At 30.5% G+C, this 18564-nt stretch overlaps 1 protein-coding gene across 1 annotated transcript; it reads right to left on the minus strand.

Moving 5' to 3' along the window:
* Positions 1–3915: 3915 nt before the first annotated feature.
* LOC147800894 (uncharacterized) lies at positions 3916–4512 on the minus strand. Its single transcript, XM_087156056.1, has one exon. It carries the CDS (start codon positions 4510–4512, stop codon positions 3916–3918), a length of 597 nt encoding a protein of 198 aa, XP_087012182.1.
* Positions 4513–18564: the final 14052 nt, after the last annotated feature.

The raw sequence follows: 18564 nt of genomic DNA on the forward strand, positions 1-18564 counted from the left end.
AGCTTCAGAACAATGTAATTTTGAACCCTTTATTTCGCCGTGTCTCTGTATTTTACTTAGCACTTATGAAAGAAAGATCTTCTGCGCATAAGGAGAAAATAATCCTGGAAAAATTACCGTACTGTATAGCAATAACATTGATGGTTAAAAAAAACCTATAATCCTGATTAATAAAACCAAAATATACGGTATTTAAGCCATTCATTTGGTAAGTTTTTCCGTTCATATGGTAGCGGTTTACCGAAAATTCTGGTTTTCACAATTACAGTTCTTACAGTTACAGTTCTCCAATACTGCATATTTAGAAAAATATACAAAACTAAAAAATAAATTTAACCGAATAAATGGTTGTATGCCATGCTGGCAGGTATCATGATAGAATTGCGACGACATTTATCACATATTAAAAACCATATTTTGTTGTTACAGAAATCGCTGAGGGGATAGAGCGTTCGTCTTCCAATGAAGTGAACCAGGTTCAAATCCCAGCGATGACTGGTCGATACAAATCCATATACGACTTGCACTGACCGCAATGCTGACGTGAAATATCCTCAGTGGTAGACAGATCCTGGGTTAGAGTCCCTTTGCTATCAGGCTAACCGTGGGAGGTTCTCGTGGTCTTCCTCTCCTTGTAACGCAAATACGGGTCAGTTTCAGCAAAAAGTCCTCCACGAGGACAAATTCCTCCTAATACTTGATCCAGGAGTTTCCTTGTCTTCAGGATTGAGTTCAAAATTACAAGACTACCGAGTTGAACAATAGTAGTCGTAATCCCAAACAATTGGATCAGCTGTTCAACGACGGTTATAAAAAAAAATCATTACCAAAGTACAACGGTAAAAGTCACCGAGTTTTTTGGTGTTCCCATAGCTCAAGAAACTCAGTAAATTTTACCATATTTTTTTGTAAGACCATTTCTTTTGACCATATTTTTTGTAAGTACTGGTGAAGAAAAACATTGTTAACGGAATATTAAGGAACCTTAATTTTTGAGAACAAACATTAAAACTGTAACTAAAAGATGATATGGTATTCATGGAAAAAATTTTGAAACCTTCAGTTAATTGATTATAAAAATGCTTTATCTTAAATACAATTTTCTTTATGAATGCTAACTTTTTTTTCAGCACTACATCTTTATAGATGGTAACATTACTAAAGGGATCTACTTCAATCCAATCTCACTGGACAAACTCTATTCCAATACATTTTACTTTAATGATTGCAACTTACTATATGATAAGTGAAGAAAAAAAGAATTTTTTTGTCAGCCAAGATGCACGAAAATAAAACTGAAAGTATGTAATCATCTTTTCAAAAGAAGGGATTGTTGAGAGAAACAATGATGTGTCACGATTCAGAAGTATCATTAGAAGGATTCCCTTAGGCAGATCCTCTTTCTTCTACAATTGAACGGATACATTTTCAAAAAACCATTCCGTAACTATATTTTAAACCTTTTGAAACGTAATTCCTAGGTAACAATAATTAATTAACATATTCATTCCGGTAATAAAAGACTCAATGAGTGTTGTAATGGAATATAATATCATTTGAGGAATTTATCATCCAGTTATACGGCAAAATTAGGAAATTTTGTTCGTAATTTTTACTGTGGCTACTTTTTGAAGTGAATGACCACCTTTTCAAAAATTTAAAATTTTTAAATGATTAAAAAACTGTGTTGATATTAATAAAGTAAGGAATTTTTTGTAAACAATTCTGAAAATATGATTAACAATACTAGTTTTATTTTTGACATGAAGAACATTTAAAGACACAAGCGTGAAATAAAGTAATTTTCATAATATTATATCATATTTAGAACAATTTAATTATTAAACTAAATTACATAAAGTAATTTTCAGAATATTATTTATTCATAACAATTTCATAATTAAAATAAATGTAATAAAATAATTTTCAGAATATTATATCATATATTGAGCAGCGACTAGCTTTTTTAATTTCAATTTGTCACATTTAGATGCCCTGAGGCTAGTGGCGACCATTAATTGTGGGTAAGTGGGATCATGGAAGTTAAGGTTCTACAATTTTGTGAACATGATTGTGGAAAAATGCTCAGGAACTGCGCCTTTACTTCCCAGACAAACTGGTACCTTTCTATATGAGAAAGCCGCCAATGAAGATCGAACCCCAGTTCTTCACCATGATAGCTCAATGGCTTAACCACTGAGATATCGTGGCTCTTCTGCTATGCACTTTAAAAAACAACCTAAGTGCTTTACGATAGATTACGAGAAAATTGGCGTGACAATTATTTTCTTTCTATTGCTAATGCTATAAACACTAAAATAGAATTTCAGAAAAATAATAAAGCAAAATTTATTTTTTTAAAAAAGAAATGCTGTATACAGTCAAATTATTCGACGCACTCTAAGATTTTATGTAAAATTATAATTATCAGGTGATACTATACAGCTGCATTGTTTTTACTCGGATGAAACCGGTTTACATTTTTTTACACTTCCGTATCAATAGGTAAACATTGCAATGCAATACGTTAAAAATAAATACAAATAGGAAGTATAAAAAAATCTCCTGAATGAAAACCCATTACCCATGTATGTTTAAATATGAAAGTATTGCATATTAACTCGTGCAAAACATGCTGTAGGGTCCAACCTACCTTAATAATAAAGTTTCCCTTAAAATTATTATTTTAGAATTATATCAGGTTTGAAGTCCGAGAGTCAGGACCAAAATGTAGGGTCCAACCTACTTTAATAATAAAGTTTAAATAGGTGTCAACTAATAACTAAAGCAAATAGCTCATAACAATAACTATCTTTTATTGTAAACAAAAATAATGATAACGAAAACAGTTACTTAAATGATTCCGAGTGAATCATGATGTTCCAAAATATGGTTACAATTAACCATAAATAATAGTTATCAAAATATGCTCACCATTAACCATAAAACAATAATTATTAAATCCTAATTAAATTACGAAAAACAATAAACACGAGAGCTTAAACGAAAGGTTAAGTGAAAAGTTAGGGGGGGGAACGGAGTTGCCTCTACTAGTGAAACTCAAAATCGCCAACGGCGCCAACACATGCAATTATTAAAGCACTGCAGAGCGTCTAATAATTTGGTCTAATTATTATAATATACTAATATAATACCTAATATAATAAATATTCAATATTTATATAATATATCGAATATAACAAAATATGGTTACAATTAACCACAAATAATAGTTATCAAAATATGGTTACCATTAACCATAAAACAATGATTAGAGCTTAAACCAAAGGTTAAGTGAAAAGTGAGAGGAGGACGGAGTTGCCGCTACTAGCGAAACTCAAAATCGCCAGCGGCGTCAACATACCGTCCGCCTTGCCCTGTTACAGACAGGCAACAACAAACAAACGTACAATTCAATAATCAAAATGAATAAGTATTAACTTAACTCAATAACAATAAAGTTAATAAATCAATAAGTACAAATGTGGACTGTAAATAAATAAATCAAGTTTTTAAACCAATATTTACGACTAAAATGTAAACTTCTAAATTAAAATTAAAATTTGTAAACAGCAATATTTTTTTAAAAATATCCATAAGAAATATTAATGCACTTACAATACAAGAATATTTTGAATAAGTGCACAATAACATTAAATAAACAATAAACACTACATTTTCCTTTTTTAGGCTTGACAATCAATTTTACAATCATTGACAGGTTAAATAGCAATTTTTGAAATTGCTCTTTTAATTATACCATTGGGTGTTTTAATGCAAATTATGCGTACACTCTTATCCATTCCCGGTATAACTTCAATAACTCTTCCCATTGACCATTTACAGATAGGCAACATTTCATCTTTGATTAGAACAAACATACCAATTGTAACATTTGGCTTTTTAAATAACCATTTACTTCTTTGCTGAAGGGGACTTAGATAAGAATTTTGCCATCTTTTTCAGATAAACTGGACCATTATTTGAACTTTTCTCCATCTGCAAATTATCTTTTTTATAAATTAAATTTGGTTCGGGAAAATCATGTATAGGTTGACCAATTAGAAAGTGGCCAGGTGTTAGCACATCAAAATCATTACAATTCTTAGAAAGTGGAGAAAGTGGGCGCAAGTTAAGGATGCCTTCAATCTGGATGTTCAATGTAAGAAATTCCTCGAGAGTAAGCTCAGTTAAGCTGATTGTTCTTTTTAAGCGATACTTGAAATTTTTAACCCCACTTTCCCAAAGACCCTCAAAAGAAGGGGCTCGAGGAGGGATAAACTGCCATTTGATTCCTTCACTGGCCAAATATTTCGAAACTTCGTATTTAGAACATCGAGCAGAATTTTGAAGGCGAATAATTTCAGAGTTTGCATCAACAAAGTTAGTTGCTTTATCACTAAAGAGATTTCGACTTTTTCCACGCCGTGCGAAAAATCCCTTATGAACCGCAATCAAATCGTCAAATGTCAAATCAGACACGGTTTCAAAATGAACCACCCTAGTTACCATACATACGAAAATTACAGAAAAATACCTTTTCTTTGATTTTTGAATTTAATTTGAAAGGGACAGCAAAGATCAAGTCCAGAATTGGAAAAAGGTGGAGAAGATCTAACCCTGGCAGGGGGGAGATCACCCATCAGTTGTTCTACTAAAATTAGCTTCGTACACAATTGTGCACTATTTGACGAACTAAATTTCGAGCATTGATTGGCCCAAAATCCTGACGTATTGTACATAACAACGCCTGTGGACCAGCATGCAAATCTCGTTTGTGATATTACTCAATAAGAATTTTTGTGAATTTATGATTGGCTGGAAGTACAATAGGAAATTTTCTATTAAATCCTTATTCTGCATGCCTTAGACGTTCACCTACACGAATTAAATTATTACTATTCAAAAAGGGATTAAAAAATGTTAACTTACTCTTACGATGCACTGGAAGACCTTTCTTGAAATCTGCTATCTCAGAGGAGAAGCAGCTTACCTGAACTGCACTAATTAGAGTATCTCGAGCATTAAGCAACTCTGCCGATGAGAGCTCACCAGTGGTTCTTCCAGTTAAATTTCTAGAATTAGCTATAAACCTGAAAATAAAGCTAACAACATTTATGAGCTTTGTATAACTAGTTGTTAGATTAAACAAATGACTAAAAACTTATAATGTTCAGTTAGAACTAAAGAAATGTTTTGAACAGTATTTCAATATTTCATTCTCATTTTTTAATAAGCATAACTTCAAAATCCCCTCCGTGGACGTCCCTACGTCTGTGACACAAAATAATTTTTAATGGCTGTTAAACAATTTAAATGGTATTTTAATGATTTTTGTAGTTTTACCTAGTTAAATGTTTATAGTAACTTTTTATTTAATATTTTTAAAAAAAAATTTTTTTATAAAATAAATGATTAATAAACTTTGTCCATCAAAAATGAAATCTCCCTCCATGGACAATTTATATAGTTCGGTAAATATGCAATGAAGGGCAGCATATGCGAAATCCCTATAAGACAGCTGCTGGGAAAGGTAACCATTCCATTTTCTAATGTTAACGATCAGTTGTTTTTATTCTCTTTGGGGTCAGTTTTGGATTGTTGCGTTCAACTGGGGTTAGGCAAAGTTCTCACCGTATACTCCATGGGCATCATAAAGAAGGTAAGAAAAAATTATTTTATTTTTGATAGATGAATTTTAGATTGCAAAAATAGCATATTTAATAAAAAGAACTGCCCCATTTTTGTAACTTTAAAATTAAAAATCAGTAAAATTCAGGAACTAGTTTTTGTCTCCTCCGTGGACGTCCCCTCCGTGGACATTGCAAGTCCACGGAGGAGAAGACGCAGTCAATGGAAGCGACAATGTGTTAGATAACCATAATACAGTTTTAATAATTAAAAAACCATTTTCTTTTAATTGATATTTTTTAAAATGGAACAAATGTGTTAATTTGTTTATATTTTTAAAGAGAATCAATTAAGTTTAACTTTTTCTTATCGGTAAGTATTGACAATTTTTCTAAATAATTTCTGTGATGTTTAACATTTTTTTCTCTTAAAATTTCAGGAAAAAAAAGGCAAAATCAAAATGTAAAAAAAGAAAGCAATCAAATGTTCAAATGCAAAAGAGAAGGGAACAGAAAAAACTTAGTATGAGACAAGCTAGACAGAAATTAAAAGAAAACCCTATATTGTTTGAAGAAAGTAAAAAAAAAAAAAAAAAAAAGAACACAAAACTTTAAAATCTGTATCAGAAAAAGATGTAACAGAACAATCGTGATTAAATGTACTTAAGTTTCTAGAAATTGATGGAGCAAGCCGTTTGTGCCCAGGGAAAAAAGGAACAATAGCAAGAAGAAAAGAGAAAAAACAAAAACGTTATTTGGATGACAGTATGTTTAACTTGCATAAAATGTTCATAAAAGAGTACCCTCAACACTCAACCTTCATGTGGAGTCTGAATTTTTATTTCAATAGTCTTTACATTTTAAATTATTAATATTCAGTAAGAGTTACTTAAAAAATTGTACACCTAGGTTAAGAATGGATGTTTTCTTTCATAGCAGCATGATTAATCGGAAGTAGCTCTATCTCTAATAATGAAATATTTCATTATTTACTTATTAATGTTAAACTCATATCAGTTGTACCCAATAATTAATGAATTAGTCTTCATCGACATTTCATATTTTATGACATAAAATGTCTCCTCCGTTGACTATTACATCTCCTCCGTGGACAAGGCAGAATTTAAAATATTTTAAATCTTGTAAAAAATAAAATAGAAAACTTGACCATTATTATAAGGATATATAACAAAAATAAATAAAGGCATTTATGTAATTTTTATCACTTTTTTTAATTACTTTAATTTAAAAAAAATTTTTAGTCTATTTATACCTTTTCAGGGAGAATGACCCACCTAGTGTTTTTGTGATATTTATGTCACTATGATCATCAAATGGAAAATTTTTGGAATTATCACTAGGAGTGTCAGTATTAAAACACCATTTGTGTAAAGTCATACACCCACTAAGAAGAAGATATTTAAGTTGTTTCCTTAATTGGTTAAATTCTTCTAAGTCAATAGCTTATCGCTGAAGAGTATTTGTTGCCAAATAAGAAGCAGGAGCAGTACCGTAAGAGACAGTTCTTAATGCGTAAGTTTAAATTGGACTATCCTTGTTTTCTTTCCAAATATTTTTTTGAAATTTTGTTTGAGACGGTTCGACTTCAATTTGCCTGAACATCATTTTCATGTCAGTGGTTGTTGTATCTTTACTCCAGCGCCATCTACAGTAACGTTTTGTAACAGTCATAGTAGCAATAAACAAGCTGTCAAAAGGTTGGTGGTGCTCTCTCTCTTGTCGTATTCCAATGCTAGCATTTACCAGATTTAGAAAAATTATTAATTTTAGGTTTTACCAGCGATAATACAGTCCACACTAATTAGAAGTGAAGATTCATGGATAAATTACCCTCTTTTTGTTACCCCGCACCAACAACAATAGGTTTCATATTTTTTCCATGATATTGTAAAATTTCGGATGAATAATTTTTTGAAAGAAGCATGCTTATAAGCTTCGGTGAATATTTCATAGATATGTTTAGTATATATATATATATATATATATATATATATATATATATATATATATATATATATATATATATATATATATATATATATATATATATATATATAACTTTTCTCGATGCAAAAATGTATTATGTGAGTTACAAATTCGACACTTAAAGTAATTAGTACGATTAGCAACACTATGGCCTGATGAAAGACAGGAAATGCATAAATATGTCTTTTTACTAAAGAAAATCTTGCAGGCACTGATAATCCTTTAAATTTTAAACAATGATACATTGGGTGATTTTGATTGCAAATTTTACATATACTATGCGAAACACTAGAGTTATTTGTTAACAAAGTCTTAGAACGAAGTGATGGATTTGAACTGCCAGATAACTTTGGGTGTACATTTTTTGAAGTAAAATAATTAGCTTGGTTCACAAAAAATTGGTTTCCCTGAAGATTTTCTAATGTTTGACATCTTTTTTCAACAAATTCCATAAATGTATTGAATTTTGGAAATTCAGTAGACGTTAAACTCATTTCATACTGTCTGCGACTTTCCTTATCCAAGTTTTGAACAATTATGCTAATTATTAATTGTTCAACAAGATCATTAGTTTCCAATTTCATTCATTTTAAACCTTTTAAACTTTTATTTAAAGTATCAATTAAATGTCTCAATTCTTCATAAGATTCTGCAGAAATTTTTTCAAAATTCACAATTTTCGACATATGATTGTTTTCAATTAAACGAGTATTTTCAAATCTTTCTTTTAGGATTTTCATCAAAGATTCAAAAGTATCTTATGGAGTTTCAATATATTTAGCATCACCTTTTAAAGCTGAACGTAAATAAAACAATTTCTGGATACTATTTAAAGACTGATTTTCAGTTATCAAACTATGAAATTGAAGCTTAAAGTTATTCCAATTTTCGATTTTTCCATAAAAACAAGACAAGCAAATACCTGGTAATTTAACATTTATTTTACTAGTATTTAATTGTTCAATGTTATGCAAATGAGAAATATTAGAACTTCTTGAATAAAAAAGTCTTTGTAAGCTTACCTTGCAAGATTCAATTTGTTCCTCCATTTCATCAAAATGGGATTGATATGCTTATAATTCTTCATCCTTCAAAATTGAATAGGAATCCAGTTTCAAAAGTTCAATTTCTTGAAGAATTAATCCTATGCCATCGATACGAGATTGCAGTTTGAGACAATCAGCCTCATTTCCATTAGTAGAAATACAGCTTTCCAATCTAGTTGTTTTTCTTTTAGAGCTACCACGACGACGATTCAATTGTTTTAAGCTATTTTCATACTGTTCCTCAGAGTTTGAAGAATCAGTCATGTTTTCAAATTCAAAATGTATGTTCAAAAACGAAGTCATGACAGACGATGTCGCAAACGAAAGTTAATCGAAATTATTATTTTCGAATTACATCAGGTTTGAACTCAGAGAGACAGGACCAAAATGTAGGGTTCAATCTACTTTAATAATAAAGTTTCCATAGGTACTAGTAACTAAAGCAAATAGCTCATAACAGTAACAATCTTTTATTGTAAACAAAAATAATGATAACGAAAACAGTTACTTAAATGATTCCGAGTGAATCATGATGCTCCAACATATGGTTACAATTAACAATAAATAATAGTTATCAAAATATGCTCACCATTAACCATAAAACAATAATTATCAAATCATAATTAAATTACGAAAAACAAAGGTTAAGAGAAAAGTGAGGGGGGGGGGACGGAGTTGCTGCTACTAGCGAAACTCAAAATCGCCAACGGTGCCAACACATGCAATTATTAAAGTATTGCAGTGCGTCTAATAAATTGGTATAATTATTATAATATACTAATATAATAAATATTCAATATTTATATAATATATCGTCTAATTTATTCAATCGCAGAATTTATATTTTATATCGCCTAGTTTAGCCAATTGATACACGAACGTAAACAAGTGCAAACCGGTTTCAGTTGCGTAAAAACATTAAGGTTGTATGATATCACCTGATAATTAAGATTTTACATGGAATCTTATAGTGAATCTAATAATTTGGCCAGGGACTGTATATAAGTAGCTTATCTTACAAAAATGTCGAATATTTAAAAATCGCAATCTTGAATTTTGGTCGCTTGCGTTGGTTTTTCTCTTGCTTTGTAGTATACATCCAGTGTTTCAAATCTCAAACAAAAACCTCCTCTTTTCAGTTCATCCGATCTATTTGAGCTAAAAACAATTCCACGCCATTTAAAAGTCAAAATTACTAACAAAATGTTTGCAACCAGTGGTTTTAAAGAGCTACCTTCAGATCATGTTCCCAACTTACTCTCTCATAGTTCGTCCCCAGCGGACGAGTTGTGGGGGGGGGGCTAGCAAAATTATGGGTATTTGAGGGGTGTTAAGAGACCTTTAGAGAGTAATTAAAAAACTATATACCAGTCTCTTTCAATTTTGAAATATGTTCCTTTTAATATTAGCTGTGCTAAAAAAAATACAGGCAATAGATTGCGCGTCAACCCGTTAACAATTATAAACGACATTACTTCATATATTCTTCAATATATTTCAAAAAATTATTTTATTAAAGCAGCAAAGTTATCTGTTGAATTCATTTTATTGCAAATGCGTACGTATGAGTTATTTCTAATAAAATTAGTTTTGAAAAACGTTCCCAATCTGTCCATTGAATCATTAAAAAAAACATATTTTCAATGACTTAAAGGCATGGTTATAAAAGAGTATCACAATAAAAATATAAGTCACGTAGCAGACTGATCGTAAAGATACGGTTCCCAGTAGAACACGAAGTCAAGCATCACTGGCTGCGGTCAGTAAGCGGGTGGGTGACCACTTGGATCAACCTGCGTTGGGACCGAGGGTGGGCGGTATCAGTCCTCGTTAAACTGCTCTACCGTAAAGTGCTCGACTTCCAGAGCAGGTCGTCGGGCTACCAAAGGCGGGCTGCAAAGGTGGAGGCATCTCTTCTGCAGAGGATCAAAATTATGATGATATGTCATAGGATGGGATGTTTCCCAGATCGTCGCCTATAGCCCATTGTGCAGCTCTAGTGTGACGTAAAAGTACCTACCTACAAAAATGCAAAAGTACTTAAAATGGGATCAAAAAATTACAATTTATTTATTTATTATTACTGTTCTTATTTTTTGTGAAGAAGCTTTTAAAATTTTGATCTGCGAAGTAGACGGTGATCCAAAAAAAAAAAAAAAAAAAAGCCGTTTCTTTAATTTTAAGACGTCAAATCAAAATTAATCAAAATTTCTCATGACTGATTAACTATTAGCAACTGTTATTATTTTTCTTATTCTTTGCTGACATTTACAGTATTTATATTTAAGATATACATATATTACATAAAAGAGCTTCCTTCACGTGGCAGAAAAGATAGTGTTTTTTTTTCAATAAAAACTAAAGTAATCATTATTTATCCTTTCCAATTTTATTTTTAAACATTATTATAACATTCATATTGAATGAATACATTTAAATTATACAACTTTAAAGAGAATAAGAAACTTTTTAGAATATTTCTTTGACCTGCTGGAGACTTTTCAAAATAGAAATTGTTTTAAAACACTGAAAATTGGGAAACTTTTTCTTTCGTCAAACTTGATTTAATAAATATGTGAATAATATTAAATAAAAAAAGCACTCATAACTCTTTTATACAATAAATTTATCGCTGAATACTAAATTTCAGTTATAAGTTTCAAGAAAGATTTTAAATATTTCCTGCATTGATAATTTTAATTTCACTATAAGAGCTTTTTTTATATCCATGGAAAATAGAATTTGGCAAAATAATTACTCAAGCAGGAAAAAAAGTCTTTGAACAGTAAAAATGAGAGAACAAAAAAAAAGGAATTGAAATTTTCAGAAACGTGTGAATAATGATTTCATAAATTCAGAAGAAAAAAAAACGAATGAATGAATTTAAAAGATAGGAATTGAGATAGTATGAAAGTAATGAAATTTGGATTCAGCTCGCCATAGAAAAAAGTCCATACATGAAACAATGATGCATACCAAAATGGCTAATTTTCACTCAAACCATCTGATGGAATGGCAACTGGAATAAAAATGGGGGGGGGGATAAATATTAAATTAGTGCACAAGCATTATCAGACAAAATGGTAGAGGATTTACCGAGAATATTGCAACATGTAACCATCAAAAGTTTTCAACATGTACAATTTTTTTTATAATTTTATAATCGTCGCTGAACTGCTGACCCAATTATCGGGTTTAGGACTACTAACATTCAACTCCGTAGCCTTGTAATTTTGAACCCAATCTAGGAGACAAGCAAACTCCTGGATCAAGTATAGGGAGAAATTTTCCTTCTCGGAGGACTTTTTGATGGAATTAACCCGCATTTACGTTACATGGAGAGGAAGACCGCGAGAACCTCCCACAGTAAGCCTTACTACAAAGGGACTCTGACCCATGATCCGTTTACCACTGAGAATATTTCACGTCAGCACTGTGGTCGATGCAAGCCGGATTTCGGATTTGTATATACCAACCATAGCTGGGATTCGAACCCAGTACACTAATAAGCCTTGATTTTCCTTAACACTAGTTTCGATAGGACTTAGTAAATATACAGATATACAAAGATAGGAGTAAATATACAGATATTCTATTTACAGAAGCAGTGTTTTATTAAACTTAGGGTAAAACATATATGAATACCCAAAACAAAGACGTGCCGTACTATTACTTATGCCATAAAGAAACATTTACTATGCTGTAAAGAAGAATTATTATGCCATAAAGAAATATTTACTTAAAAAATATGAGGGAGAAGAGTGATCATCGATACCTAAAAACAAATATATAGGGAAATTCATTAACAAAGCAAGATATAGATGAAAAAATTCGAGTTGAAAGGATGACCATATGAAGTGTCTCCGTATTGAGAAAAAGTGATCACTTGGAAAAAAAATGTACAAATTTTCTTGTCTTGTGAAAAATATATTTAAAATGAGGTATAAATTAAAAATCAAACAGAAATAATAAGTCAAGAGAGAGTACTAATTATTCCGGATTAAAAAAATGCATCAAGTGGGGAAAACAAATTCATTGTTAATGTTAAATTAATTATCAATGATGGAAAGAGTCATGCTAAGCATCGTTGTACAGGGGACTGGTGATTGTTAAGCACCTAAATAAATGCAGATATGATTCAAATATTAGGGAAGCGACTGGAATTTATTTTGGAATTCAAGGTCAAAACTTTTTAACCGGAAGATGATTTTATAAATTCGACTGGAGAGATATAAAGATGCTCTCTGATGCACTGACCAATGTTTTACGAGTCATGATTAATGTATAAGATTGCATTGTGGCTGAGACATCCAATCAGATCTGAGCAAAATCAGAACTGGTTTAAAACAGGTGTAGAAAGTAAGGTTTAGAGGGCCTAATTTAGCACTTTAGTCACTTTATCTCTTTTGTTTCATCTACTTAACAGTACTCACAAATGAAAAATTAACTTGCTGTCGATGATAACACCGTCGTTCATCCATACTTTAGTGTTATCAAAATAATCGATGTGTGTCAAAGTAAAAAGATAATTTTTAATTTGTTGATGATGATATATCATATAGTTGTTTATATGACAGATCCAATAGTTTATTCACAAGTTTCCGACTCTTTTTTTCCATCCATATCGCTATGACTTCAGTAAACATGTTCACTTGAAAATCTCCTAATAAGGTCAACCGCCAAATGATTTGTTTATCGTTATAAACGGTCATCAAGATCATTAACAGAATTGATCCTTGCGCAATATTTGGGCTCTGTTTTAATAAAACTAGTATTGGGCCACGTTTGGGAAAGAAATCTTCTATTCCTTGCTTTCAATTTTTCTTTCCTTGCTTCTTGCGCGAAAGATGGCTCTGCGGATCTTTCTTTCGAAGGTGTCCAGTGTCAACTGCATATCTGAATTAAGGGTCCAAGTTTCACTTCCATTAAGCAGCACAGGAAGTATGAGAATCTTATAGAGTTTTAACTTTGTTTTGTGTCTGAGAAGATTCGATCTTAGTCTCCTCAGTCCTAAGAAACACTTATTAGTGTTTCTTTGAATATACCGTTTCGTTTTCATGAATTTTGAAAGTAAATGATTTTGATAAAACTTTTCTCTCTGCCCAGAGTCGGGATGCCGATCTTCAATTTTGAAACTCGTGTGATGTCAGGAAGATGGATTTAAAAGTGCCTTCTTTTACTACTAATGTATCACACCCCTGGAATCCTGTCATAAATACCACATTATTATTATTATTATTATTTTGATCACTTCGAAAAAAGTCCAGACAAATATTTTATAATTTTAGGAATTTCGGGGAAAAAACTGCACATTTTCTGTGTTACTTTGAAATTTCCTTCACTAGACATATTTATTCTTTTTACATCTTTTATATAATCATTGTAATTTAAGGTACAAGAATTCATCTCATACCATGACAATCTGAACATAGTTCACTGCTTCTTTTGATTAGTGTTGAGAATCGAAAACGCATTTTAAAATTTATAAAAATTAATTTTTACTAAAACAAAAAAAATTTTTAATTTTTTGAAGTAATATTAAAATAAGAGCAATAATTTATCGAAATGGAATTATCGTTTTTGTGTTTTATAGAACATTCGTTACACTGTTCTTTCAGACGAATCTCCGACAAAGTGCGATCGATGAAACGTGATAGAAAAACAGATTTAAATATGGTTCTGTAATGTTTAAAGAACGTTGAAAGATTTCTGGTCTTGCGTCAAGCTGTGTGTTCCTATTTATACAGTAAACAAACATTTCGAAACATCAGAGTTTTAGTTACCAACGATAATTTAACTTTTTCACCACAAAAATAACCGATTGGCATGAAATTTCCACAATACTTTGTTAAACATAATACTTATTGTCTGATTTTTGTTATAATATCACTTTAAGGGGAAAAAATAATAATTTCATTCTCAGTATTCCCTACAGACCGTAATTTAATACGTAAACCGTAGTTTAATACAAGACCGTAATTTAATACATAACTTGCGATACAGTAGTTTTAAAAAATATATATATTTTTAAAGAAAATAACTACTTATTTTTGATCAATCAGTGGCTTTCACAAATTCTGGAGAAATGTTTTTGAAATTACATCTTTTTTAAATTTTGCAATAAAATACAAGTGATATCTTTGGTTGGAATACTATAAGTAAGAAGATGTATTGCTGATGTAAAGTAATAATTGTGTTTAGACATAAAAAGAAGGTCGTTGACTGTCAAGACACGCTAGGGTGCAATAATCTTTTGTTCAATAGACTTCCTTAAAACATTGGCTAAAAGTAGTGTTAATTGTCAAAATTCCGGAAATATGTGAGAGGTAAAACTGAAGGTCAAGAGCAAAGAAGACCTTGCAAGGACTTGAAGGCGCCTCTTTAATCGCCATCTAATGCTGCTTTCTAATAGATTTGTTTTTAAAGATTCTTTTCATTAAGTCTTATTGAATACAACTTCTTTTCGAGTTTCTTTTATCCACCCACTTTTTCTGTCGAACCACTAATTTCAGTTTTCGAAAGTCTAAAATTTCACAATTTCTTCCTAGCCATTTTTTATATAGGCCTTATATTTTAATCCTCACAAACGTCTAAATATGATAATAGAAACTGTATGAATGTACATAGAACTAGTTACCCTCAATTCAAAATACAATCGATACAATGACATCCGGTACAACAATAACTCCCTCCATCAAAATATTTTATGTTTCTCTCCTCAATATTGCGATATTCTCAATAAATCTCCTTGTAAAACGATTTTTTTTTCTTTTTTGGGATATTTTGGCTTTCAAACAGTGAAAAATAAACCTTTTCCGTCTTTTTCGAAAAGAGAACGGTTAACTTATTCCTTTTCGTTAATGTAAGAATTCTGTAGCTTCCCCATCTTTCGAATAGATAGAGACTACAAAATCACTTACTATCTAGAAAATGCCTCCCTTACACACTAAAAGTCGCAGATGTAACATGCCTATCCGATTTCATTCCATTCATTTGAAAACTTTTGATTTATTTTCAAGCTAAAACTTTTGCTTCTACAGATGTATAGTAGTATGAAAGGCAACAGCAAACACACGCCAACAACAAACACACGTTCTAGATTGTAAACAATCTAGTGACGATGACAGAAGTGCACCAACATTCGTGTTTTCGAAAGAAAAAATAATTCTCGCATGGTAGACATCTGAGCTTGGTGCAAACTTTTTCATTATAAGGGTTTAGATTCATTTGAACCTTTTAAATGGCATATGAAAACTTGATTTAGTGTTTACTTGAAATTTAATGTTCCTTCACACAATTTTCTGGAATTTACAATATCAAATTTGCAGTAATATTACTCCACAGTTTATATAATCTAGAAATTGTTGTAAAGATGATATCATATAGTTCAAGCCTGTAATATAATTTTATTATTGTTTAAAATAATATAGTTGGTTTTTAGAAAAAAATTTGATACAAAACTTTATTTTCCGCGGTTAAGTTAAAAATTGATACGAGTTTTAAAATATAAAGAATAGCTATTATTAGAATTAAAGGATGTGCTTGATTTAACGGATGGTGAGGAAGTTAAAAAAATAGTTTAAAAAATATTCACAGCTGCACATTTGCAGCGAAAACTATTCTTGTAACATATTTTGAACGCAATAAAATGAAATTAATATGAATTGATAAATATAGCGAAGTGCGAAAAAAAACAATGAAATTGGATAAAAAATTATGATATTTTTCCAATATAATTCTGAAAAGATTTAAAGGGATGAATGATACTGAGAGATAGCTTTTGAAATGTGAATGACCGTTCATAATTGCTGCATGATGTTTAATAGCAATTCTCTTATCGAAATTTTAATAATTAGAAAGAAAAGAAGATTTAAATAAAAGAGAAACAAGCACTAAAGATCTTAAAGAATAAAAATATTCAATTCATAATTTTCAGGAACATTCATAATGGACCGTTCTGTTTGAAATGCATCAGTCAAAGCCTCAATTTCTTGATGCACATTGAATATCAAATTTCATTTCGAATAAAATATTTTAGATTAAAATTAAAATTTTCTTTTCAAAGCATTTTCACAAAATTGTTTGCTAAAAAGGAAAATATCTTTTCTTAGAATTAAATCAATTCTTGATTATTTTGAAGGAACATTTTGAAGCAAAATTCAAGAAACTCATTCAATCTAATAATTGAGAGAAAGATACTCAACAGTTTAAAATATTTTTTAAGATCTCTGCTGAAAAATATTCGAAAACATTTTCCTAATATCAAAATTAAAATTATATGCGAATTAGTTCAGGCACAAAAGGACTTATTTGAAAAGTCAACATTCTTTTTATAATAGAAGAAAATTTAACAGTCGAATTCGTCCGGGCACAGAGGGACCTAATTTTAAAAGTCAATACTCTGTTCATATTAGAATATAGCGCCAGTTCTAAATATATGTAATAGCCTATATCTTCTCTTAATATTAAGCTATAATTTTGAAACTTGTTTAGGCATAAGGTGCTAAACTATCACACCATGCGGAAATATTATAAACAAATTAAGGGTTGCACAATGAGACGCAATAAGCTTCCTTTGTGCTTCCTATGCTAACATACGATTGAGAAGCTTGATTCTCGTTAAGCAGTCAGGTGATCATGGTTCGTGTGTTGTATAAAGCGCCTAACTGCTCTTTTATCGTGTGTGAATTAGAAAGCTCAATATTAGAATTAAAAAAACTTCTTTTTCATAAAATATGGAATTAAAAATCTAGTTAGATATCTATAGAGTGATAATTTAAAACAATATTCTTCATTATAAAGAAAGTGTCCATGAAAAAGATTTGAAGATTATTTTTTTCTCTGCATATACCTATATTTTGCTTTTATATCAATATATAATTTATAAATACATTTTTTATTTTAATATGAGTAAATGACAGGTCAAGTCGCTAACTTAAAGACGAATTATTTCGTACACAAAGGTGCCTAATTGTACTGTTAATCTATTTTTTTTTCTTCTTATATGCGTGTTTTCTGTATGGGCGATTCTTTTGTCAATTCAAAATCAAACTATAGGTCTTTATGTATATATACATAAAAACCTATAATTTGATTTTGAATTGACCTATAATTTTCCAACTTTGCCCCAACTACTCTCTCAATGTAAATAAAAATAAGGCTAAACAGCAAAATTATAGACGAATTTGTTCAGGCACTAAGGGATTAATATTTCCTTTATAATAGAATATAGCTCCGGTTCTAAACATGCATAATAGCCTATATCTTGTCTTAATATTAGCCTATAATCTTGGAACTTGGTCAGACATACAGTACTAAACTATCACACCAAATGGAAATATTATAGACGAATTATTGGCTGCATAATGATGCATAATATAGTTCATTTTTGCATTCTATGCTAACCAGAGAAAAACACGAGAAGGCTTGATTCTTATTAAGCAGCCAGGTGAAAATGATCACGTCGTGTTGTGTAAAGCTCTAAACAGTTATTCATATGAGTTCGAATCCCGTGGCGGTATCATGTGTAGTTTAAAAAGGCTTATTATTAGCATCGAAAATTTTCTTTTTATTAATTTTTTCATGAAATGGTAATTTTAGCAAAGGTAATAAAATATTTTAAATAATCTCTCTCAATATTCTCCAAAGGAAGTATCGGGCAACTATGAAAAAATTCTGTAAGTAATTTTGCTCTCTGTATATATAAATACCTATATTTTTCTTTTATATTAACAAATAATTTTGAACTTTTCCATGTTTATTATTTCAATCTAAGTAAACTACAAGCCAAGCCGCTAATTTACAGATGAATTATTTCGTGCAGAAGGGGGCCTCATTATATTGTCAGTCAGTTTTTTTTTTTATGTGTGTGTTCTCTGTTT

The sequence above is a fragment of the Parasteatoda tepidariorum genome, chromosome 12, assembly GCF_982258835.1.
Source record: "Parasteatoda tepidariorum strain Cologne lab strain chromosome 12, Ptep-v5.0, whole genome shotgun sequence".
NCBI classification, from domain to species: Eukaryota; Metazoa; Arthropoda; class Arachnida; order Araneae; family Theridiidae; genus Parasteatoda; species Parasteatoda tepidariorum.